Source organism: Mustelus asterias, chromosome 5 (genome assembly GCF_964213995.1).
Source record: "Mustelus asterias chromosome 5, sMusAst1.hap1.1, whole genome shotgun sequence".
NCBI classification, from domain to species: domain Eukaryota; kingdom Metazoa; phylum Chordata; class Chondrichthyes; order Carcharhiniformes; family Triakidae; genus Mustelus; species Mustelus asterias.
Window position 1 is genome coordinate 90,541,467 of NC_135805.1, and position 27,214 is coordinate 90,568,680.

Sequence of the window (27,214 nt, forward strand, 5' to 3'; positions counted from 1 at the left end):
GATAGTAAAATACACCTTCATGGAGGCTTTGTGATGTTCTTTGTAACCCCTCCTTTAGCCCCCTGGAGTAGTAGAGCACCTGTTTGGGCAATTTTGAGTCAGGCATCCTGAATACATGTTCCATCCATCTCACCTGATTATGCCCTCTTTACTCAGCATATCTGCATCTTGGAGGATGCTCGTTTTTGTTCTTTTGTCCTCAATTTGAAATATCCTTCTACGTCAGCATTGATAATTTTGTTCGCGGGTTGGATGTAGCATCTATCAAGTGAACAAGCTTTAGCATGGATGAGAAGTGTGGGGAGAATTATTGACTAATGGACTTTGAGTTTGGTGTCAGGTCTGATAACATGATTCTTGCAAACGCGAATACTATACAAAATTTACCAGAGGCTGAGCTAGCACATTGGATTTGATGGTGTACCAATTCATCAATGTCAATTTTTTGGGATGGACAGTTTCCAAGATATGGAAAGTGAGGGACCTTTTCCTCATACTTCTCAGTTGAAGGCATTGAATTTGATACATTTGGTGTGAGTTTGCAGACTGCTGCAGAGACTTCCATGCCAGAATGGGGCTCTTGAGCCACACAATACACTAACTTGGAGTTGACCACCACTGTCTTAAAGGACAGAAGGCTGCCACATAGAGCAGAGAACTTTGTCTTGCTGGTGTTCAGGGCACGTCTCATGTTGTTGTTCACTTTGGTGAATGTCAACCACCTGTCGTTCTTATTCAGAATGAGCACTAACTTATACAACTTCAGCATCTTACAGTCCTGCCATCTTGGTTGTGGTCTTCAGCCGATTAAGGTTGAAGAGTTTACTATCAATGTGATATGTTATCTTCGTGTATGGAGTGGGGGGAGGAGGGAGCCTGCCAGTCGTAAGTTGCAACATTGTTGCAAGAAAGATAACAATGACGCACCCGTGTTGATGCCTCTTAACAAGGAAGAGGTCTGCAGTGGAACATGGCATAATATTGTTATTTGCATATTACCGTGTAGGCAGTGGATGATGCTTGTGAAATTACTGAGGCAAACACTTTGAGTGATTGAAGAAATCCATCTACAAAGGGATATTCTGCTCTCTCCACTTTTCCTGAAGTTAAAATGTGTGTCAAAAGCCACACTGGGACTCTTAAGAGGACCTTCTCTGCAATTGGCAAGAGGTGATTAAGGAGTAATCCAGCTTGGATTTTGTCAACCAATGAGAGCAATGCTATGCCCTTGTAGTGAGTACAATTAAACTTGCCTTCTTTATTGAAGATTGTGATCATCATGGCATCTCTATGGTCACTTGAAATTATTCTGACAGAGCTTCACGAATAGGGCATGTATCCAAGAGATCACTGTTGTCTCCACATTTTCAGTACTTCCTCAGGGATCTTGTCAAGAAGCTTTGTTGCTTTTCATTTGATTGACAGCAGTTATCACTTTGTCAAGTATTGGATCATTGTCTAGTTCACTGATGCATAGTATTGTTTACCCGACAACAGGATCTAAACTTCATAGAAATGAACATACGCCTGCTGGAGAACCTCCCACAACATACAATTAGACCAGCGCTGAGTTTCTATTGAATTTTGTTTTTTTTCCCCCTGTCTTGTTCCCTTTTATTCTTTGTTTTCGCATGGCAGCTGCACATCCTTCTATTTACACCTCCTAGCCACATTGTTTATTTGCCTGTCCCATTCCAACTCCCTTTGGCCTAACACCATGAACCCTTTTGTTATTAAACCTCTCCTGCCCACACCCTATCACAGAGTTCCCATTTTGTTCTTTTTTTAATTCTTTGCCCATTTCATTTACTCAAGTTATTACATTTCTAACTTTTCCAATTTTGTTGCAAGGTCACTGACTTGAAATGTTTGGCTGATTTTTCCCAGTCACGTGGCAACAGACTGGGGGGCAGAAGAGCTGGTAATATGGCAGGGATAGACATAGGGAGGGAACTCAACATCTTACTGCCATCATTGCATATTACCAGAGGCAGGGACCTCAATGGCCAAGTGAGCCACTTAAGGGCCCAGTTGAAGGCTTTCAGCTCTGAATGCAGATGGTTGTATTAGTCATAAGTAGACACTTAGTGTTGTTATAATACAGAAGGAGCCCCATCAAGTCCATGCCAGAGAGAGAACATCATTGCGGTAATACATTCTATTGAGAACCTTCTTTGGCCTGAATTTCCATGAATCAAATTCAGTTTTCTTGTGCCATTAATAACTGTTAAAGTGCACTTACTGCATCTGATGAAAGAAGTAGATTTAGAAAAAGGTTATATCGCTGTTTCATGTAGCTTCGGCCTTAATTAGTCTTTGAGGCAAAACAATATTTCCCAAGAAAGGAACCTAAAGGTTGAAGGGGCATAAAATTTAAAACTAAACGGTGGTGAATTGACACTCCTGCATAAGAGTGCAATGAATTTCATATTTCTGTCAGTAGAAATTATGCACGAAATGGTGAGGGCAGGTCACTTCATGTAGTTTTTCTGCACTACCTTGGGTTTGTCTAAAAAAAAAAATTCATTGGTAAGGCCTTGATAGGAGGTCACTTGCTTTTACTATATTGAGGAATTGGGTTTTTAACCCCACTGCTGTGTCTTGGGAGTTGCCAGGACTAAAAACGTAATCTCCCATACATTGTTGTGATCAATCCATTACAATTCCCAATCTCTCATTCATTTAGTTTAATATGCTTTTTTCAAAAAACCCAATTATTTTAATATCTTCTAATTGGTGTTCAGATTATTTCCCTCATTGGAGATTGTATTTCTTCCCATCAGACAAATGAACAGAAGCCCAGGATATAGCGACAGATTTTTTTAAAGCAGGATTATAGGAAAAAGAAACATTGAAAGGGCAAATAGTATTCTGACTTTTATATGTAGGACATTGGATACCAAAGCAAGGGGGGGACTGATGAATGTAGCTATTTGTTATGCCACAGTTAAAGTGCTGTCTACAACTCTCATTATAGAAAAAATAACTTTTGAATCACAGAAAAGATGTGTTGATTTTTTAAGATAATGCAGTCAATGTCACAGCCATGAACAATGTCATTTGTGACTGGTTATCAGTGCTGTGACTGGGGCAATAACCACAGGGTAAGAAAGATTGATAATTTGGGAGGCTATAACATCTTCAAGGAGAAAATAAAGTTTGGAACTGAGGTGTAGTTGGCATGGATAGAAGGTTTTTTTTAAAGTGAAGGGGGTGGTATCTCAGGTGATGGAACCATTTACAATATCAGCTAACATGAAATCCAGAAGGGACAGTGGAAATAGAGTCAAGGGAGCAGGAGGTGGGACCTTTGGCTAGAAAAGGACACAAGGGTAGCTGGGACAGAGATATGAATTAAGCAACAGGACAGGGCAATGTTTGGTTGGGGAATGGGGGCAAGACTGCTGAACAGAACGTCCCAGTCTTAGTGGCATGGTTCATGAGCACCTGGCGCTGTTTGTAGGAAGGCAGGCTGACAGGGTAAGGAAGAAGCTGTTAAGAAAATTACTAAAATAACTTTTGCTCTGTGACGATCCTGAAGCCTTAGGCAGTGTTTGCAGAAGAGAGTGAAGTCCAGTGGCACTTGAGACAGTTCAGCAAGATCTGTTGATGACTGATTATGCCTGTGTGTGACAGGTCTACTCAAGTTGGTGTACCTTACATTTGAAAGAAGGAGGATAGCTATACAAGTGGAATAACTAAATGGGAGACAGTAAAGGTTTGTTTTTGTTTGGGGGTGGCGGGAAGACGAGGACATTGAAGATGGAAGTGAGAGAGTGGCAGGGGGAATGAGAGCTCCAGAAGTATCGTGACAGTTAGGACTTTGTGTGCAATTGTAAACGATTTGGGAGACAATTCTCTCCTCCCCCCCCCCCCCCCCCCACCCCACAGGAATGGTGCAGAAGGAAATGTAGGTAGCTGTAGCTACAAGGCAAGGGGAGTGTCTGTGAATACAAGTAGGAAAGTCTAGATGGATATCATGGAAAGAGATCTGGATGGAGGTTTGTGGAGTGATACACCTGCACTTTAAAAGGTGAGAGGGGTTTCAAGGTGAGATGTTCTAAGGGAAGAAATTAAAGGGTGACGTGGTACAGGCCACATGGTTATCACAAAGGCAGGCAGTGAGGCTTTAGCAAATGAAAAGATACCGCAATCCAGGAGCCAAGTTTTACTAAAAGCCAGTAAATCAGCCCATTAATCCATAGTAAGGTCATAAAGACAAGGGCATTGTTTGTGAGTAAATTAGCATTTTAGATGGATTGATCTTTGAGCATCCAAAGGTGGGTGTGTATTTGTAGCTGGGAAGAATAGAATGGACGAAGGGTTGTTGAGGGAATGTGCCCCTAGCAGGAGCACTGAATGGGAAGGACAGTGAGTGAGGAGGATGGGACAGTCAGCATTGTGGCTCAAAAGAAGGAAGAGGATGCCTCAATAGGCAATTTAGAGAGTGGCAAGAGAAGAATATGGGATATCTGTGATTATTCAAGGGGAATTCAAGACTGGGATAACTGCACAAGAACAACAGTAAAGGAAGTAGTGGTATTGGTTTGTGATTGTGGAGCAAGAGGGGATGAATCCATGGTGATGTGACAATGACAAGAAGGGGAGGTGAAAAGAGTGATGATAGCAACCAAGCACAAGTAATCTGCTTTAAAAGTCTATAATGCTAAATGGAAATGATTTTGTTAGGGGAGAAATTAATAACTTCTCAAACTTTGATTTCCTCAACATCTTTCTTTGTTTAATCTGCATTTTGTATTCTGATATAAATCAACTCCTATCAGTTTTTTGGGCATCTCTTAAGGACCAGCTTGTAACTGAGATGTTGATATTTAGGAAGAGCAAATATTTTTTATGAACTTTGATGCGAGTGTAAAACCACAATCTTGTTCTCCATCAACCTTTCCCCTGTAGGTGTGGATTTTCATGAAGGAGACAGGAAGTGAAAGTCCACAAAACTGTCTCCATTAAGGAGACCTCCCTCCACCATATTTTTATTCTGTGGAAGCAGGGGCATAATGGAGTCCAGATGATGAGGTCAGCAAGCTGGAATGAATGTCGTGCATTGCTAGGACATCAACTCAATTCTAATCATGAATGTTAGGTTCTCACCCCTCCTTAGTATGCTGCTATGCCTTGTTCATACCCCCTCATCTCCCATGTTGCACCTCACCTTGTGCCTTCTATACCTGTTCTTCCACTATGTGTAGAACCAAAGAGCAATTGGCAAGTCTCTGAAATACTACTGAAACTGACACAATTCTGCTTGTCTCAGTTTCAGGAGCATTTCAAAATCTTCTTAAAAGCTGCTCTTCTTACAACCTTTTAAAAGCTGTCAACCAATCACACCCATCTATAGTATCAATGACAAAATCTTTTATCCGCTGCACATCTCATAATCCGTGTAAATAAAGACACATTAAAAAAACTCTTCAAAGAATTATCAGGTTATTATCAAACATTACAAATATCAAACAACTATCACATCCCTGCAATTAATATCAACATTACCTTAAGGGGTGAGTCTATTCACCATTCTTGAAACTCAGCCAGGCATTCATAAAGCCATCCAGAAACTGTATCAACCAAGCAGACTAAACAGATTGCCAGACACACCTTTCTAGATAACCTCATTATGAATGCTTGGCTGACTCCAAGAACGCAACCTTTGGGACAATACTCACACAGCTTTCAATAATCTGATCTTTGAAGTGTTTATTTTCAATGCCTGTGGGTATTGCACAGGATAAGAGACTTGAAGTGGATAAAAGCTTTTTGTCATTAACACCCTGCAATGGAGCCGGTAAGGGTGGGAGTGCAGCATGTGGGCTTGCTACTCGCAGCCTTTTCCGGTACCAGCAAGAATTGCTAGAATTGGCAATGTAGACAGGAATCCCAGAATCTGGTCCCACTCACCATTTTTAATGATTCTCCGAATGGGCCCGTGTCCACAAAAATCTGGCTTATAGAATTCATATCACTGTGACCTCCATTTTTTTTGTGAGCAAAATGGGCATTTATTTGGTTTCTGTATCTCTCTGTAGAGTTCAGGGACTTTAAGCTCATTTGATGGATCATGTCATATTTTCTCAGAGACTTCAGTTGGGCTATTGCATCGGAAGATCTGGATAAAAATTCCTTCATCTTTCAAAGAAACCTTGGTACAGGCATTTTTAGCAAACACTGCATTGCTTGGATGTCATGTTGTATTAATCGTTTTAGAGCCAATATACTTTAGGAGAAGGACTAAAGAGTTTTACAATGCTGGGCAACTTTTATTCAGTAATAAAATAAGAAAACAAAAATGATATTGAATGGATGCCGTGATAGGAAAAATGGTGAGGGAGGTGTAATCTGAATCAACTTTTGAAATCAATCCCATTTCTAAAGAATGTAGGACAAAAGTGGATTTTATTACGTATGGATGATTGCCAGGAAAACACACAATCCCACCTGAGTGTTTCAAAAGTACAGGATTTTCCTTTATTCTCCGTTGGTAAGGCAGTGACGTAGAGCCAGTTCTGACTAGACACAGAACATGAAATATTGGATAAGATCACTGATCCATCAAGCCTGCCCTTTTCACATGCTATGAAGTATACTAATAAAATACTACTCAGAATTTCTTCAAAGCCTCCCCCTGACCTTCAAGGGCAATTAAGCAAAGCCCTGAATATTTATCAAAATTCCACCTCCCTAACATGTCACACCATCATTTATTTTCATTTCTGATAACATTGCAACTTCCAATCCCATTTCTAACCAGAGTTCCAACAGTCCTTTTTGAAGTCTTTAAGCAACTTTCAATTGGCTCTGTTTTTTAGCAGTCCAGTACACACGGACATGGAAATAGGCTGTTCAGGCTAACCAATCCCTGTTCATCTTTATCCTCCACACCATAAAGTAGGCCTTGTTTCAAGTATGTGTTACAAAATGCATTTATTCCTTTTATCCTTCAACTATCCATTTAACCTATTCATAAATGCTAACACGGGCCAGAATTTTGCATTGCTCGGGCGGGTGAGTGAAATCGTGAGAGAAGACATTGGGCATAGAATCATAGAATCCTACAGTGCAGAAGGAGGTGTACCACAAGGATCAGTGCTGGGTCCTCTGCTATTTGTGATTTTTATAAATGACTTGGAGGAGGGGGCTGAAGGGTGGATCAGTAAATTTGCGGATGACACCAAGATTGGTGGAGTAGTGGAGGGCTGTTGTAGGCTGCAAAGAGACATTGATAGGATGCAGAGCTGGGCCGAAAAATGGCAGATGGAGTTTAACCGTGATAAGTGGGCGGCACGGTAGCACAGTGGTTAGCACTGCTGCTTCACAGCTCCAGGGACCTGGGTTCGATTCCCGGCTTGGGTCACTGTCTGTGTGGAGTTTGCACATTCTCCTCGTGTCTGATTTCCTCCGGGTGCTCCGGTTTCCGCCCACAATCCAAAGATGTGCAGGTTAGGTTGATTGGCCATGCTAAAAATTGACCTTAGTGTCCTGAGATGCGTAGGTTAGAGGGATTAGTGGGTAAATATGTAGGGATATGGGGGTAGGGCCTGGGCGGGATTGTGGCCGGTGCAGACTCGATGGGCCGAATGGCCTCTTTCTGTACTGTAGGGTTTCTATGATTCTAAGTGCGAGGTGATTCATTTTGGTAGGACAAATTTGAATGCGGATTACAGGGTCAAAGGTAGGGTTCTGAGGAATGTGGAGGAGCAGAGAGATCTTAGAGTTCATATCCACAGATCTCTGAAGGTTGACACTCAAGTGGATAGAGCCGTGAAGAAGGCCTATAGTGTGTTAGCGTTTATTATGTGGAGATGCCGGCGTTGGACTGGGGTGAACACACCAGGTTAAAGTCCAACAGGTTTATTTGGTAGCAAATACCATTAGCTTTCGGAGCGCTGTTCCTTCATCAGATGGAGTGGAAATCTGCTCTCAAACAGGGCACAAGTCTCTGTGCCCTGTTTAAGAGCAGATTTCCACTCCATCTGACGAAGGAGTAGCGCTCCGAAAGCTAATGGTATTTGCTACCAAATAAACCTGTTGGACTTTAACTTAGCGTTTATTAACAGGGGGTTTGAGTTTAAGAGCCGTGGGGTTATGCTGCAACTGTACAGGACCTTGGTGAGACCACATTTGGAATGTTGTGTGCAGTTCTGATCACCTCACTATAAGAAGGATGTGGAAGCACTGGAAAGAGTGCAAAGGAGATTTACCAGGATGCTGCCTGGTTTGGAGGGTAGGTCTTATGAGGAAAGGTTGAGGGAGCTAGTACTTTTCTCTTTAGAGCGGAGGAGGTTGAGAGGCGACTTAATAGAGGTTTATAAGACGATGAGGGGGATAGATAGAGTGGGCGTTCAGAGACTATTTCCTCGGGTGGCATAACTATAAGGTTCATGGAAGATATAGGAGGGGTGTACGAGGTAGATTCTTTACTCAGAAGGTGGTTGGGGTGTGGAATGGACTGCCTGCTGTGATAGTGGAGTCGGACATTTTAGGAACTTTCAAGCGGTTATTGGATAGGCACATGGAGCACACTAGAATGATAGGGAGTGGGATAGCTTGATCTTGGTTTCGGAAAAGGTTCGGCACAACATTGTGGGCCGAAGGGCCTGTACTGTGCTGTACTGTTCTATGTTCTAACGTCATTATGCTACGCGATTGGGCCAGAGATTGCTCCAACTGTGTGGATGGGCACCCAATTTTTCTGCATCCAGCTCTTTCCAGGGGTTAGTGGGAGACTTGTACAGAGTGTCACATTCAGCTGGCCGCAGCTTGTAACTGATGCTCTGTTCTGATAGGGTTCCACATTCGTCCATTACCAGACGGACAAAACCAGCCAGTCTGAACGAGCCAGAGACTTCACAGCTATTGAGGGTGCCATAGACTGTACCCATGTGGCCATCAAGGTGTCAGCAGGTCAGCTGGGTGCCTTTGTGAAGAGGCAAAGTTATAACTTCACAAACATTCGAATAGTGTATGACCACAGTACTGAGATCTGCAAGTCTATGTGACCCTAACAGCTCCCATGATGCATATATACTACGGCACTCCCAGGTTCCAAGGCTATTCATGGCTCCAGCTCAGCTGGATAATTTGTTGCTGGGTGTGAGAGGGTATCCATTGCAAAGATGGCTCATACACCACTCCAGCACCCCTAGATAGAGGCAGAAGCGAGATACAATCAGAGTCATGTCTGTACATGGGTAGTGGTTGAGAGGACAATAGGGCTACTGAAGATGAGATTCCACTGCCTGGATCATTCTGGGGGGTCCTGCAGAACAAGTGTCATATTGTCCTGGTCTGCTACATTCTGCACAACCTGGCACTGGCAAGGGGAGGGCCCCACTTGAAGATGAGTTTACTGAGGCAGCTCCACGTGTCTCAGAGGAAGACTCCACAAGTGGGTCTGATGAGGAGCTTGAGTGAGGACAAGAAGGCAGATGTGGTGAACCTTCAGCGAGGTAAGCATACAAGGGAGGCCTTGATTCAACACCCCTTCAGCAAGGCTGCCAAGTGTTGCCTTCCATATCAGTGCTAGGGACCAGCTCCTTCACATGCACTTCTGAGAATACAATACCATGACCTCAAAGTCACCTCACAACCCCTGTAATAAAGTTTGCTTCCTCTGCTGTCCAACATCAAGCACTGTTGAGGCCTGCATCTGAAATGGAAAACATGAAGGACACTCAGGTCATTGCAGCACAGTATTTTTTATATCGAGCAGACTAGAAAACAAGGAACAGAACATAAAATGGTTGGCACAGTCAGAAACAAAACATTACTTTAATGAAATGAATTAAAGCCACTCATGAAAACCCATCCTGTGTTCACGGTGCCTTAAATGTACGATTGTGGGTGCTGCATGTTGGTCACCCTGTCCCTCCTGCCTCATTGGCAGCAGCATTGAAGACAGATTGCTGACTCTGCTGTCGTGATGATCTTGGTGGTCGTCCTCTGGCTGGCAGGGCCTGAGTGGGCTCTGTCTGGGAGGATATGGTTTTGCAGGTAGAGGGTGGACTAATGAATGCACTTTTGTCTGCACCAGCTGTAATACCACCAAGTACACACGAACGGCTAGTGGGGTGCCCAACCTGCTCATTTCTAGCAACTTTGAGATACCCTAGAGCTCGAGCGTGAGCGCGCACCAACATCATCAAGTCGCAAAGAGGCAGGTGGCTCGGAGGAAAGTAGATAGATGCGAGACTGATGAAGACTGCAAACAATGTAGGGTTTGCTCATCTCAAAATGCCTCATATTGGTGGATGAACAAGGGTACGACTAGCGACATGGTTGTGCACTCCTCAGAAGATGCCATGACCACTGGCAGAAGGGCAGAGGAGCTGCTGCCATCTCCAGAGTGCTATGAGAGGAGCCCATGGAGACGACAGGAGCTCATCCACCAATATGAGGCATTTTGAGATGAGCAAACCTGACATTGTTTGCAGTCTTCGTCAGTCTCGCATCTATCTACTTTCCTCCGACTTTGCGACTTGATGTTGGTGTGCGCTCGCACTCGAGCTCTAGGGTATCTCAAAGTTGCTAAAAATGAGCAGGTTGGGCACCCCACTACCCGTTCATGTGTACTTGGTGGTATTACAACTGGTGCAGCCAAAAGTGCATTCATTTGTCCACCCTCTACCTGCAAAACCATACCAGAATTCCATCACAACCCCCGCCCGAGAACCATGTTGAGGTGTCCATCAGATTTGTATATCTCACCCTTATGTGCACCCATAGCTAGCAGTCTGATCTTCCAGCCTTGGCTGGCACAGGCCCCTGAGCATCATCAAGGATGTTCACCCTTCGAGACTTCTCCACACAGTTCTATGTCAACTCAGTATTCACCCTTCGCGAGCACAGAAAATTATTAAACCTTTTGCAGCACTGGAACCAGATGTGGTGCACCATGTCATGCCCACTGATCTCGACTGCCATCTCTGACCAGGTGGTCTTTACCTGGTCATTAGGACGTCACTCCTGGCATTCTGCCTTTACAAGAATGCCCTCCCACCTGGCATGTTGAGCGGTTGCTGAGACTACAACTCCACACAATGTTTATATTGTCTCCTGGACAACTCTCTGAGGCTTCTCAAGAACTCCTGGCAGCCTTCAGGGAGCTACCTCAGCCACATTTAAAACCCCTACCGGCTCCCCATTGGATCTGGTGTCTGCCACGCTCCCTCCCCACTGCCGCAGCCCTCTCCAATGTCAGGGGCGTTTCACACTGGGCGGCTCTTAATTAGCCAGTCAGCATGAAATCACAATTTGTCTTGCGTTTGTGTCTGGGAGTGAAGTCTATTTCTTGGACTTTGAGCTAGGCCTCATTTTTCACAAAACCGATTGGTGGTCATCATGTTGCTGTTTGTGGGAGTTGGCACGGTAGCACAGTGGTTAGCACTGCTGCTTCACAGCTCCAGGGTCCCGGGTTCGATTCCCGGCTCGGGTCACTGTCTGTGTGGAGTTTGCACATTCTCCTCGTGTCTGCGTGGGTTTCCTCCGGGTGCTCCGGTTTCCTCCCACAGTCCAAAGATGTGCGGGTTAGGTTGATTGGCCAGGTTAAAAAAAAATTGCCCCTTAGAGTCCTGAGATGCGTAGGTTAGTGGGATTAGCGGGTAAATATGTGGGGGTAGGGCCTGGGTGGGATTGTGGTCGGTGCAGACTCGATGGGCCGAATGGCCTCCTTCTGCACTGTAGGGTTTCTATGATTCTATGATTTCTATGTTACATTTACAAGAGTGACTATATTTCAAAGTACTTAAATAACTATAAAGTGCTTTGGGGACATTTGGTGGCTGTGTAAAACTCTATAAATGCAAAATGCAAAAAATGCACTTTCTTTTTTGGTTTCTATAAATGCAAATCTTTCTTCTTTCATTGGAATTTACTTATAAAAAAACTTGTCCAATGAATAAGCACCAAAGGCCTGTGCTGTCAGCCGTGTGCTGTTTCTTCAAAATGAAGTGTTTAAAGGCAGTCACCTAGATCTTTCGTAGTTTGAGGCTGAGCTAGAAGGCCGTGCATCGCAATTACCAAAATTAATTTATTTTTTAAGTTTAAAGAAGATTACACAATTTCTACCAAGCTCCTTGAGCAAGACACTTAAAGCAACATCATGTTAGACAATGGCCTAACCTCTAATTTATGTGGAGCATAAGTTAAGCTTGACAACTGAATATTCTGGTGGTTTTAATATCAACTAGATTGATGGGCAAACTGCATGTATGTCACTCTGTTCATGCCAAAAATTATGTCTTTCTCTCACTTTATTGCACTTAAGGTATCACTATTCCTTCATGATCTGATATTGATATTGAATATTGGTTGTTTGCAGAGCTGCTCAAGGACTAATTTTAAATGTGGAAAGAATAGTAGGAGTTTCTGGATATACAATCTTACTTTGTTCCATGGAAATAAACAGTGATTAATGAAAAGTGTTCATTTCCTCTGGTGAAATCCCTTTATGCAATAATTCTGACACTTTTGTTGCATGTTGCCATTTTGATGAAGCTATTAATAGATACATGCAGTTTGCTAGGACATTTCTGACTCTGACAAATATACCAATCCTCCCTAGTAAAATAACCTGAGGAGAATGAATGAAGGAAAGTAGGTTATTCACCAAATATAATTTCCCCCTTATTTTTTAATTGAATAACTAAAAATCAACTTCCTGACTTGTATCCTTTATTATTTCCTGATGTACTGACTATGTTTGTAATATAGAATAATAGAATCCCTATGGTGCAGAAGGAGGTCATTCAGCCCATCCACCCTAACAACAATCCATCCAGGCCCTATCCCTGTAACCCCACATATCCACCCTGCAAGTTCCCCTGACACTAAGGGGCAATTTAGCATGGCCAATCCACCTAACCCACACATCTTTGGACATCTTTTATCTTTCGTGTCAAATGAGTTTAATTAATTGGGAAAAACTTGAATGTTTTGAATGGAAGTTGATTTAATTTTGAAAATGCACCTGTGAACCTTAAGATCCATGTCCGTAACATTTCAATGATTCCCTTCTATTAAACATGCCTGGTCCCATTGAAATTCATAAAATATTGAACAGGCGGTAGAAAATGATAGATTTTCTGGGTCATGTCACACCTAAACTGTCGTTTTAGCTTGAAGACTTTTGCAGCATTATTAGCTTTGTGATTTACTAATCACATTTAGTAAAGAATGTTCCTGGAAACATTACAGAAGAAAGGTTCTCCATGGTTATTTTATGTGTGGATGAAGATCATTTCCTTCCCAGTTTTCCTTGTTTTTCTGATGTTTTCATGGTGGCATAACAACTAGACCTCTTCCTATGCTGTACAGAGCCAGTCTTTAGAGTGCATATGACGAGAGCGAAGATGTGCCAGTGTGTGTAGGCTAGCAATGTAATTATGCACTTTCTCTCTTGTTCAGACCATCCTCATTGAGTTCAAACAGAAAAGTAATTTGTTCAGTTTGGAAGCAACACATTTGTTGAGTGGAATTACCAATCTAGTGCAAAGAATAAACAATATCTCAAGTGTGATTGTTGGCAGAAGAATTGATCCAACTGAAAATTACTGACAGTTTCTGAAATTCATTGTCCTTCAAAAATTGTAAAGGCAAGAAATGAGAGTCAAATTAATTTCCTGAAATATATCCTTTCAAGTCTGAAGGGCAAGACAATTGTATGGAAAAAGGTGAAGATATTAAAACCTGCATTATGCTGACTGCTTATATTTACAATTATTAACATTATAGGATTCAAAGGCGTGTCTGGTGTACTTAAAAATGGCATTTCTCATGAAATATTAGAACATTCTCAGCCATTGGAAAATAGTACAGATGCTGGAAGGAAAATTCAACTGCAGGTACAAAGCAATTATTTTTTAATCCATTGGAAAATACTTGGATAAGTTTGAGATTAAAACTAAAGTAGTGTCTTATTCAAAACCTTGTTCGACAAAAATACTTTGTTCAAACTGTTAACCACAGGAGAGAAATGTAGTTCAATTCACAGTAAAAGAAATGCAATTTTAGAATATTTTTGCCAAATATTATACTTGCCTTTAAGAACTTACAGACTTTATTATGAGAATAATGTTTGCAAAAATTGTTGCAAATAGTTATTAAATATTTGATATTTCTGCATTCTTTCCTGCATCACAATTCCTTTACACAGTGGTCTTATCCTCTCTCATAAACATAATAAAGTCACCAAAATTGCCTTTTATATTACCTATGCATGTTTTGATATTTCCATTTAGCACTGCTATTCTTTCTCCACCCTCCTGCACACTTTATAGTCATACTGCTTTTCTTCAGTACTCCAGTCCTGCAGCCTTATCTTTAACTCCAGAACTATCCTACTTGTAGGTTTAGATTGAATCTGTCTTGTGGTTGCCATTTCCAACTTATTCTTCTCTCTTGGCTATCCAGTAAAATTTTAATATAAATAATAATTCCAATGAGATTGAATTTCTAAAAGTCACTCTTGCACAACCCATTAGTGCCTATCTAAATAGTGCTTACCTATCCTAGTGTTCCTACAAAGTATTTCCTCAGTAGCTAAAGTTGGGGAGGCAGCAGGCTGCTGAGCTCCCATTGAAGACACCAAATGGTAGTGTTGACCAACCTTGAGAGACTGGCTACAGACTGTGTAATCTCAACATGGGTCTGGACACTATTGCCCAGCTGGCTGTCGCACTAACAAAGGCACTGGCATAGTGGGTGGTGAGGAAGCTGGCATGACACAGGATAATCAGGTTTTGATCCTAGGAAGACACCGTCCTAGGATGCTCTCCTCAGCATTCCTGGACTCAGAGCAAAACAGAGTGGAGGAGAAAGGTGATGCTTCAGAAGCTCGTGTTAACAATTACCCCCAGAGCCTAAATGAACTTATTTGTCAACATGTTGACTACTGTGGAAACTATTAGAGCTTTAAGTCAATGTTTCATCGTGATGGGTGCCACTGTCATATTTATCCAACTGATCACTTGTTCCACGTCAGACAGAATAGTTTCCATGCTCAGCCAGAAGCTAGAACAAGTTGATGCCAGAATTCTCTATACTCTGGATCATTGTGCGAAATCTTTCCGGCAGACTTTCCAGGTTCTTCCTGGTGTATACCTGGGCCCTTGAAATCAGCATGAGTTCTCTGCAGCAGAACTAATATGTATTTGTGCTCTCTGGTGAACAGGAACCTGTTTGTCCCTCACACTGCCATACCTCCTGTACACATGGCCAATGATTCATCACATGAAGACACCTCTTCCAACTCCCCTCTAAAGTATGTCTAGTACAAGTCTCAGAACTGGTGTTTGATAGGGTCAGAGAGAGTGATGGCCAGCAGTTTTTGCTCCAGAGAGGATAATGTGTGCAGGTAGACTGTACCTCAGATTAGTGACCAGCTTTGTTACGTTTCTTTTAAGAATATTGTTGACATGGTGGAATAGTTTGTTTGATGTGGAAAAATATGATTGCAGTAGTTGTGGGAGTAGATAGGCCAAAGAGCAGGATGTGGAGTGAATTGATTTCAGGAGAGTGAAGGGATAGGGGAGGGGATTACTGCAAGTAGTGAGGCTGCAGGTGATGGAGGTGGCAGGAAAGAGTAATAGATGTGAGAGGTAAGAATTTTACTTCGACAACTCTAAGAAAGTTATTATAGCCATGTCCCGGAAGCTAAGCCTTCAGGAGTTCACCTCCGATGCCACTTCTGGTAACTTGTGGCGGAATTATTACCCGAAGGGGTCAGGGTCTCCATAGCTCTGTCCATTGCCTGAACCAGTGCTTCGAAAGTGACAACGGAGAACCGAGGCCCTGGACTGAGGTTGTTGCAACAATTTATCTCCTTACTAATGTTCCTCGATGTGAGCAGTCAGATCTCACCACTTGTTGAAGAGATGCTGGCTGGCTTTAAGTAGTGTCAGTGAAGTCCAAGCTCCTCCCCCACACCACTCATCTGCTCAGTCCCCCCTACTCCACCACACCAAGCACGCAGCCAGGGACCAGTGTGAATATTGGTGGCTGCTCCCTGAGCTCACAGCAACAGCACAACCACATGAATAGGTGTACAAAGCTGGCATCCTGACCCTGTGTGCACAAGGCCCATTTTTGGACATGATCAAAATCTTAAACCATTGAATCTTAGATTGTTAAAAATGAAACAAAGTCACAATATTGGACCAGTAATTGCAATTTTTTTGTGGATTAATTTCTTAACTGCAATGAACAGCTGATTATGAATTAATTGTTAATGAACCCAATCTTATATTTCTAATGGTTTTATTTTGTTCCCTAGAATCCATTGAAGAAAAACAAATTTAAATTAAGGACATCTTTAGATATTACCAGGTAGTAGAATACTTTTTGTTCCTCTTAACCAGTTTATTCTCTCTCAAAATCTGCCCCTCTCCCCCCACTAACTCATAGCTCTTGACACCAATCAAAGTCAGTTTAGCAGGACATCAGTTCTCAGTACAATTGTGTGCAGTTACATGCTATGTTATGGCACTCAAAGTGCCACAGAACTAACGAGCTCCACCTCAGATGGCTTCTCCCATCCTGGTAATCATGGCAATCAAACTCTATCAATTAGTCTACAACAGACCCTGACAGGATGAAAGGAAAGCCAGAGTAATTGAAAACTTTGGGAACCATGAGTGGAATTCTCCCAAAAAGATTCGAAGTGCCGAATTCACGTAAAAACTGGAGTAAAACTGCCGCTTTTTTCAGCGGGATTTTCAAAATGAATCTCCCACACTCTGTGCATCACAGAGTGGCCTAGCGTGAATCATACTGTAAAGCTGGGGGTGGGGCCTATCCCCACTGGAGAGGCCGGCAGCATAGCGCTGAGCAGACCACTGCGTATGCACCGATCTGCCAACACTGTCAGTACAGTAGCCCCGCACTGCCAGCCTCCGGATTGCTGGCCAACCCCGCAACGCTGCCCCACTGATCCACCCCATCCCCGATCGCTGGCCTCCCGGACATATCCGGGCCAGCCCCAATCCCCTCCACCCACCCCCCCCCCCCCCCCCCCCCCCCCACCGGCACTCCCGATCCCCCCCAATTCCTGCTGTCCCGACTCCCCCAACCCCCGGCAGGCCGACACCCCCCCCCCCCCCCCCCCTCCCCAACCCGATGGCCAGCCCTAATTGCTGTCCTCCCTCCCTCTGCCTACAAACCCAAATTCAGAGTGGCAGCAGGAACTCCCACTCCCACCAGACTGCTCCCCGCTAGTGGGGAGCTGTTGAAAACCCCGCTGGAGTGAAACTCTCCTGGCGGGGGGGAAAATGCTAGCGGGCCCAGAGATCTCAGTACCAGGCTCGCTAATGGAATGTAAATCCCAATTTAAATAAATTCAGCTCTGCATCGATTTCTGACGCGGAGCTGACAATGCCGGAGGGGGGCCCCACACAACCACCATAAGTCCAAACTAGCAGTATTTAATTAATATCTTTCATTAAACGGTGTAAGTTATGTCTTGAGTCATGAATATAACTGTGACTAAATGCTGGAAGGTAATGTTAAAAAAAAAGATTGTATATGATTGAGGCTAGAGTTTCGAAGTCCATCCTTTTGTAAAGATTCACAGTGACCATTTCTCCTTTGAGTTCTAAGTGAATCAATCCACGATATAACCATACTTTAAAATTAGTGTTGAAATCTAGACATGGTACTCCAGAGAATGACCTGTGTGAAAGATGTCACTTTGAAACTAAAGAATTATTGACAAATCCAAAATAAGGTCTGCTCACTTAATGGCAATGCATATAATCAGGTAAAACAAATTGATTACTAACTTCACAGATAAAGAACAATTTGGGACTGTCTTGCAGTTTGCAATGTTCATGTGCTTTGGGAAAAAATGTTTTTGACACCAAATTTGCTTTTGGTAATATTACTGCAATTCTGTACTTAAGCACTGAGTAAAACAGACAATGGTAATATTGCCGTTAAAGTGACTAATTGGTGTAAACCTACACAATAACAAAACGGAAAATGCTGGAAATACTCATCAGATATGTTAACTTCTATGGAGAGAGAAAAACAGAGTTAATGTTTCAAGTTAGTGATCCTTTCTCAGAACCAGCATGCTTATTTTAAACCAGGCAGGGAAAAGGGCGAAGAGGGGAAAAGAACAAAAGGGAAGACCACTGACAGGAGAGATTAAATGACAAAAAGGAGGATAGTGCAGGGGAAAAAGGTGGTAGTGAGGAAACAAAAGATGTATATAGTGTTTTAAAGTTTATTTATTAGTGTCACAGGTAGGCTTACATTAACACTGCAATGAAGTTACTGTGAAAAGTAAAAAGGGCAGATGTTGTACTTCCTATGCATTGCCAAAATATTTTCAAAGATATGATGAGGCCTAGCAAGTTATTGCCACTTATACTTATATAGTGCCTTCAGATATAATGTTACATCCTAAGGTGCTTCAGAAGAACATTATAAAAGGAAATTTGGCACTCAGCCTCCTGAAGAGATGTTGGGCAGATGCCCAAAAGCCTGCTCAAAGACCTCATTTTTAAGGGGTGTCTTTAAGGAAGAAGGAGAGGTAGAGAGATGGAGAGATTTAGAAAACCAGAACCTGTGCAGCTGACAGCATGGTCAGCAATGGTGGAATGATTAAAATGGAGGATGCTTAAGGGGGATGAATTAGAGGAGTATAGATACATGGCTGAAGCAGATTAGAAAGATAGGGAAGGGGATGAATAAAGGGATTTGAAAAGGCGGGTGAGAATTTTAAAATCTCGGCGTTGATTAACCAGGCGAGAATGTAGGTCAGTAAGCACAGGGATGATAAGTGAACAGGACCTGTGTAGGTGGGATGGCCAAAGAGTTTTGGATGACTTCTGGTTAATAGCAGGTAGACTATGGGAGGCCAGCCAGAAGTAATGGAGTCAAAAGGTAACAAAGTCATGGATGAAGGTTTCAGCAGCAAATGAGCTGAAGCAAGGGTGGAGTCGGGCAATGGTATGGGGTGGAAATAGGCAATCTTGGTGATGGTGTGGATGTGTGGTCAAAAGCTCATCACCAATATTACAAACTGTCTGGTTCAGTCTCAGACAGTTGCCAGGGAGAAGGATGGAGATGGGGTTGGTAATAGAGTTTGTGATGGGGACCAAAGAGAGCGGCTTCTGTCTTCTCGATAATTAATTGGAGTAGGTTTCTGCTCATGTCTGACTGGCAGTCTGGCAGTTTAGAGACTGTGCAGGGGTTGAGAGGGGTGGGAGTGAGGTGGAGTTGGTTGTCATTGACATACATGTGGAAACTGACATTGTATTTTTGGATAATGTCACTGAGGGGCAGCATATGAATGAGAAACAGGAGGAGCCAAAGATAGACACTTGGACGACACCAGAGGTAGCACTAATACAAATTATTTTCAAATGAATACATTTACTGATTACATATTTATCATTTGGCTGGCTTGATCTCTCTCATAGATTTTGGTAATTTTGGTAATTTTCTGAAATTTTGTGAGGCCCCTGCGGATTGTGAGGCCCTAAGCTGTAGCTTGTTTAGCTTATGCCTAAATCCGGCACTGACTGCAGAAGTGAGAAGCGAAGCCATTACAAATAATTCTCTCTCTGCGATTAGATAGCAAAGAAACCAGGCAAGGTCAGTGCCACTCAGGTGGAGATGGATTCAAGGAGGATGGTATGATTGGCTGTGTCAAAGGCTGCAGACAGGTCAAGAAGGACAAGGGGAGATAGTTTACCTTCATCACAGTCACATAGGATGTCAATTATGACTTTGATAGGAGTAGTTTGGTACTGTGGCAAGGGATCTAAAGGTTGGATGCTGCAACTCAGCAAAGCTGAGGGGCCATTGTTTAAAAATAAGGTATCGCCCATTTCAGACAAAGGTGAGGAAAAACAATTTCCCTCAGAGCGCTGTGAGACTTTGGAATTCTCTTCCTTAAAAGGTGGCTGGGTCAGAGTCTTTGAATATCTTTAAGGCAGAAGTAGATAGATTATTGATAAGCAAGGGAGTGAAAGGTTATCAGGGGTAGGCAGGAATGTGAAGTTGAGGCGGAGCAGGCTCGAGGGGCCAAGTGGCCTACACCTACTCCTAATACATATGTTCATGTGTTTTTTATGTAAAGCTTATTTGACAGCAGCTAAAACTGTTGACTTTCGTTACTCCAGAAAGATAAAAGGAGTTGAATGGGAAAAACATCAGTTCCGAGTTTCCCTTTCAAGTCACATACCATCCTTGACTTGAACATATATAATCATTCCTTCATTGTTACTTGGTGAAAGTTCTCCATTTCCCTATCGAACAGCTTTGTGGGATCATCATCAAAGCAACTGCACCACTCCGAGAAGGTCTGCTGTCACCTTTTCAGGGGAAGTTCCGCTGAAGTTTGAATCTGCTAAAACCATGCAACGACCAGTAGAGAATGATAGTAAATTTCCTGATGCATGCTCAGTAGTTTTGGCTCGTGGGGTTACCTAAAGCTGAATGAGAAGAATTTCAGCCTTAGTGAGAGGGCTACTCTCCCAGGTTGTGTTAGCGAACCAAGCTGGCTCACCAACGATCAGCAACATCCTAGAATCCTGGGGACTTGGTTCAGGTATCTGGTTAGCTACAGAGAGTTAACTTCCCCCTCAGCTTTCACCACTAGACATGTCACATAATGCTTCCTAAACCTCAAAGCAACACAACTCGCCTGTGCGCCTCTCCCAAGAGAATCCGCATTAACTTCTTCTTAGATGCTCAATGAGCTTAGTTTTGAGCCCTCTTTTGGACAACAAACATTTGGATTTTTTTTGTCACGAATGGCATAATGAACAGTGCAACTTCTCAGCAATTGAGAACCTGTCACCTTCACCCTCTTCACAGTTTCCGGGGATGGTAATGCACTGGAATTGGGTTGTTAAGTCCTGCCTCCCCACTGATGATTACATCCAGTGGGTCAGTGGCCTTCTCTGTCAGAAGGTAATAGGAGGAAGGAAAGTTTAAGGCAAGATGGGGAGCTGGCACTCAACTGCCCTGTTCAATTTTCTCACTACTTTTGCTCCGAACAGCCTGGATTTGGAATGGGATAGTGAAAGAAAGTCCAGTTTCATAAAGATGAATTGGCATGCGTTATGCTGACAGGCTCATTGGATACAATCCCACACCCTCCAGTTGTTGTCTATGATCTATGGACACTTGTTCTATGGATGCACATCAAATACAGTTTTAATTACAATCTTAGAAGCTATATGCAGCTTATCTATATAAAGGCATACATAGGCTGGAATTTTACCGCCCGGCCTGCCATGGGAATCGGAGTGGGTGAGGGACGGACCATGGAAAGGTCGGTAGACCTCAGGTGGAATTTTACAGTTTTGGGATGAGCGAGGCCATAAAACCCCATCCTAGAGTTTATTTTATTTCCCCAGAAATAGTATTTTTTCAGAATTTAAATGATAAATTTTGCAATCTTTGTCTGTTTCTGGTCAGTGGTCACGAAACAAATGTTGGGTTTCTGTTTTGTTTTCACTCACAGTTCTGAACAACAGCCAAGGCCCAGTAGAATCCCAGTGAGAAAGAGTGACGTGCTTACATCCCAGGGAAATCTGCGCCTGACCTCCCGCACAGTCAGTCATAATCCTGTGCTGAAAGTGTTGAAAAGTGTGCAGCCAAATGTTACACAAGAGTCCAAAGGATGTAAGTGCGAGAGTCGTTGTTTGAATTAGCATGAACAGAAGTGGCAGAATTGAACTTTGTGCCGCACCACTATCTGTTTCTGTATCACTTTGAAAAACCACCCTTAACCCCTACACACTGTTTTCAGTCAGATTGGCTGGCAGCTCTTGTAGCACCAACAGCGCCAGAGGCAAGTAGTGGCCACTGCTGAGAATTACTTCAAAGGTGAGTCCAGGCATTATAGTCAGCAAGAGTTCAGAAACCCTAGTGAGGAGGTAGGAGGGTGTGCGTGGGGGTGGTGAGGGTGGGGTGGTGGGGAGGGTTTAGAGGCTGGAGGGAAACACAAAAAGAAGTCTCACAACACTAGGTTAAAGTCCAACAGGTTTATTTGGTAGCACAAGCCACAAGTTTTCGGAGCACTGCCCCTTCATCAGGTGAGTGGGAGTTGTGTTCACAAACAGGGCATATAAAGACACAAACTCAATTTACAAGATAATGGTTGGAATGCGAGTCTTTACAGGTAATCAAGTCATAGAAATCATAGAAACCCTACAGTGCAGAAGGAGGCCATTCGGCCCATCGAGTCTGCACCGACCACAACCCCACCCAGTCCCTGCCCGCTAATCCCTTTTTTTTTCCCGCTAATTTACCCGCTAATCCCTCTAACCTACGCATCCCAGGACTCTAAGGGGCAATTTTTAACCTGGCCAATCAACCTAACCCGCACATCTTTGGACTGTGGGAGGAAACCGGAGCACCCGGAGGAAACCCACGCAGACACGAGGAGAATGCGCAAACTCCACACAGACAGTTTCCCGAGCCGGGAATCGAACCCGGGACCCTGGAGCTGTGAAGCAGCAGTGCTAACCACTGTGCTACCGTGCCGCCCGGTACAGACAATGTGAACATAGCTTTAACTATGTTCAATGTTGGAGCATCCCCAACCCTCTGGAGTAGAGAATTCTGGAGACTCACAACCCTCTTAGTGAAGACATTTTGTAGCTCCATCCTAAATGAGGTAAATGCCCCTTATTCTGAGACTGGACCCCTGTGTCCCCAGCTAGGGGAAACAACCTCTGTGTCCGCCATGTCAAGACTCTTCAGAATCTTGTATATTTCACTGAGATTACCACTCATTCTTCTAAACTCCATAGAAAGTGGAGGATCTTGAGCCCATGCTCACCATCTTTGCAAATGCCAGTGGGGGCTCAAGATCTGGAAGTTGCAAACCTCGCCGGCGAGAACACGGTTTCGGATCTTCCCCGCCCTTTGCTGTGACATCATCAGGTTTGTTGTGGGGCTTTTGATGTTCAACTTATTACAGACTTTGTTCCCTTCAAGTAGACAGATGAAGAATTTCAGAGTTTAAAATCGGCTGTTTAAAATCAGCTATAACAAGGGCCCTAGTATGCCCTGGTGACACAGTCCAGAGCACCGGATACAGATTGTACACAACACATACACCTCCAGATTCAATTACAATTAATTAGCATATACCAGTCAGAGATGTTCATTCGTATAGAGGTTATCTATATCCATTTACAACTATTGATTAGGTTTACATAAGGGTATAGTTTTCCAATTGCAACTTGTGCAGGTCTACCTAATCATAATATTATCAAGCAATGATGGCTATATGTCTGACCAATGGTATATCAAACTCCCAATCCTCCCATTTCCATTGTTCCTTGTTCTAATGGGCACAAATGAGCTGAGGCTGCACATCATTCAATTAAATTCTTGCGTGCATAGTACATGACTACAACCTCCCTTGGAAGTATGAGTTTTATGGACCTTGATGCTTATCTAGGTCTGCTTTAATCAAGATCTGTGGTTTTTCTTATAGCAGCTTGCAGCTTTTAAATTTGTATGATTGTTAACCTTCATTCAGGGACAAGGTGTCATTATTGCAATCTGAATCCACTAAGATTGACTCTGCTTATAGAGCCGGGATAATTCTGAGACTAAACGTAGAAAACGACACAAAGGGAAAGCAGATCAGACATGGGTCTACAGCATTGTAGAATGGATTTCTCAACCCAAGTTACCTCCTCGATTCACAAAATTAACCTGAGTGTTCCCTGATCTGTATTCAAATGCATACGTAGCTCAAAATGGGGCACATGGAGCTGGATCTCAATTTATTGGTTTCACTATATTTGCAGTCCTTTTGTAGCTGGAGAAGCACAGGCATCTGATTTTATCATTCAGACAGAGGAATCATGTTGGTTGCAGTTTTCTGCATCTGCAATGAAAGTCACCAGTCTTGCTGAGTGAAAATCAAAATGCTCACTTTGCAACCCTATGGTGTCAGATTTATTCATCCAATCTAGCATGGAGAATCTACCAGCGACATCTATAATTAACTTCATGGCCTGAACTTTTCAGATGGTGGGGGTTTCCCTTCCCGCCATCCCTGCTGACTCCAAATGTCCCTCAACCACTTCACGCTCAAATCAGCGTCAGCTGGCTGCAGTTGGGACTTCCGCCCCTTAATCAGAGCAACTGGCCGTTCTCCCATTACCGCAGCAACAAGAGCTGCAGCGGACAGAAGAATGGACAGAGACAGAAGACTGAAGTGGACATAAACTGCATCACAGCTCATTTGCAACACTTGCCTTAATTCAAGTAAAAACTCATGTCTAGAATGAACTAAACAGTGAAAAATGTGTCTTCCAAATTTGGAATTCTGATTTCTTCATGCATATTGCTATGTTTATCTAGTTAATGGTATCTGCACTTCACCATAATTCATTGCATGCTCAAGTCTTTTGGGATATTTCTTGATATGTGATGAGACACTATATAAATTCAAATCTCATATAATTATTATCTTTTCATTAATTCAGTGAAAATGCAAACATTGGGAACATTGGAATGGATGAAGAGGAACGAAGTAAAACATGATAAAGATTATTTTAGCAACATTCATTTTTAGAGTTTTAGGTTCAAATATTGAAGAAGTAGCAGCTTGGAATTAAAATATTTACAAAATGGTTTGTTCCTAATTTGACCAGGGATATGACTGGAAAATAATCCATGTTTTCTCTGTCTTGGCAGGTAGCATATTGGATTGTTCTGCAATGACCTTGACTCCATCAGTACTGAAATGTACTTCTGAAGACTCTGTACGCACAATTATTAGTGAAGCAGAAACTCAGCTGGATATTTCTGAGAAGGTATTTGCATACTTGCAATGTCAGCTATGGCTCAATGGTAGTACTCTTGCTTCGAGGTCAGAAGGTTTTCGGTTCAAGTCCCATTCCTGGACTTGAGCACAAAAATGAAGTTTGGGGGAAGTGCTGCACTTCCAGACATGTCCTCTTTCAGACAAGGCCCCATCTATCCTCTCAGGTGGACATATAGGATCCCATGGTACTATTCTGAAGAAGAGCAAGGCAGCTACCCCCAGTGCCCTGGCCAATATTTATCCTTCAATCAACATCTCAAAAACAGATCATGTGAACGCTATCACATTGCTGTTTGTGTGAATTTGCTGTGCGTAATTTGGCTGCCACTTATCCTCCATTACACCAGTCACTACATTGCAAACACATTTAGTTGGCTGTAAAGTATTTTGGTCATGGAAGGCGCTGTATAAATCTGTCCTGCACAGGTCAATGCTAAGTTTTCTGTAGTAGTGCATTTAAGCTGTTTGCTTCACAACCCTGCAGTGAGTTTATTCTTCCAATATAACCAGCATGGAGGTCCGTCAACCACATGTATGATTAGTTTTCTCAGTTTAGGACACCCTTGCTGAAAACTAAATTGGCACTTTTTCTGAATCATACTGTAATAAATTGTGCCAAATAGAGCAGCTTTCTTTTTTGAAAGCTAAAATCATTCTTACTTTGAAAGGATTCACCACAATTAAAATCAAATTTGAATTCAACGTGAATCACCAAATTTAATTTTGCTGCAGCATTCCTTCTTTCTTATTTGTTCCTTTTATACATAATCGTCGGATGCTTCCCAATGCAATACTTTCATAAAATAAGACAGCATTTTTATTTGCACAGAGTGGGTGTGCGTTTTCTGTAAAGTTATTTAAGAATGCCCTTGCTGCCATACCTGTGGTGACGTTCACGAGGGGTCATAGGTTCAAGGTGAAGGGGGGGAGGTTTAACACAGATATCAGAAGGACATATTTTACACAGAGGGTCGTGGGGGCCTGGAATGTGTTGCCGGGCAAGGTGGTGGAGGCGGACACACTGGGAACGTTTAAGACTTATCTAGACAGCTATATGAACAGAGTGGGAATGGAGGGATACAAAAGAGTGGTCTAGTTTGGACCAGGGAGCGGCGCGGGCTAATTGTTCTTTGTTTCTCGTTTCAAGGCTTCATTATATGATCATCTTGCTGGTGCCAGTACAGAGCGAGACTGCGGATAGTTGGGAACCTGTCTCGGGGCAGGGAATTCAGATGGTGTTCGTAAAGCAGAAGTGGAAATGAATAGGGTTGGGAAGCATTTTCTGATCAGGGCCAGTGTGATCTCCTGGACTCGTTTCGATCGCCACAGGGGGTCGGAGAGGAATTTCCCAGATTTTTTTTTCCCCATATTGGCCCTGGGGTTTTCACTCTGGGTTTTCGCCTCTCCCTGGAGATCACATGATCTGGAATGGGGGGGTGGGGGTGAGTTAATAGGTTGTGATGAACAAAGCATCGTAGCTGTGAGGGACAGCTCGGTGGATAGGATATTAGGATGTAGATAGGCTGGAAAATTGGGTGGTGATCCTGGATTCAGGATTCAATCCTGGACCGGGGAGCGGCGCGGGCTTGGAGGGCCGAAGGGCCTGTTCCTGTGCTGTATTGTTCTTTGTTCTTTGTTCTTTGTACTGCAGCAAGGGCATTGATTTATGCCAATGCTTACACTATTCTCGCCTTTCTACCTCTGAAACTAGTGAGCGTTGCTGGGGCAATGGACCTCATCTAGTTACTTGAGCCCAGATGGTGTGGTTTGGGCGATATGGCAATGGGAATATCAATGGTGAGCTCAGTTCTGTCTTTGCTCTATATCCACACATAGAAGGGATCAGAAATCCTAATGACTGTTACCTAGGAATACTGAGACATGTGGTACTATGGCACAGTGGTTAGCACTGCTGCCTCACAGCGCCAGGGACCCGGGTTCAATACACAGGTTAACTTACAGAATTTAGTCATTCTCTGGCATATTGGCTGGTTCATTTTGTTCCAAAATACTGTTATAAACTGGTAATGTATCCACTTGTCACCACTGGATTACTATAGCAGCACTTTGTTAGTGTGGAGCCAAGTGGATCTCTTTTTAAATGTATGTTTGATTGACAGTTGTATTTGAGTGAACAAGCACCGTTTTGTATCATGTGAATGATTCACAACTTACTTCAGTCATGAAGTTTGTTTCTACCAATATCTCTTGAAATTTTAATTTTAAATGGTTCTGAGACTGACTTCCTCCAGTTCAGTGGTCAATCTTAAGCCGTCAGGGTTAGGAGCAAGTCAAGTTAGTAAACCATTGCATAATACTAATCAGCATGTATTTGGAGCTACAGATTTATATAGATCTATCTTGAAAAAAAATCTGTTGTCCGCCATAATCTGT

At 43.0% G+C, this 27,214-nt stretch overlaps 1 protein-coding gene across 3 annotated transcripts in view; it reads left to right on the top strand.

Moving 5' to 3' along the window:
- agbl5 (AGBL carboxypeptidase 5) overlaps positions 1 to 27,214 on the top strand; it is a 107,821-nt gene that overhangs the window by 65,901 nt on the left and 14,706 nt on the right. For all 3 annotated transcript variants that reach the window (XM_078213041.1, XM_078213042.1, XM_078213043.1), the window contains 4 exons: positions 13,747 to 13,856; positions 16,286 to 16,338; positions 21,491 to 21,651; positions 24,691 to 24,809. In XM_078213041.1, coding sequence (XP_078069167.1) covers positions 13,747 to 13,856; positions 16,286 to 16,338; positions 21,491 to 21,651; positions 24,691 to 24,809 — 443 coding nt within the window. The remainder of the gene's footprint in view (positions 1 to 13,746; positions 13,857 to 16,285; positions 16,339 to 21,490; positions 21,652 to 24,690; positions 24,810 to 27,214) is intronic.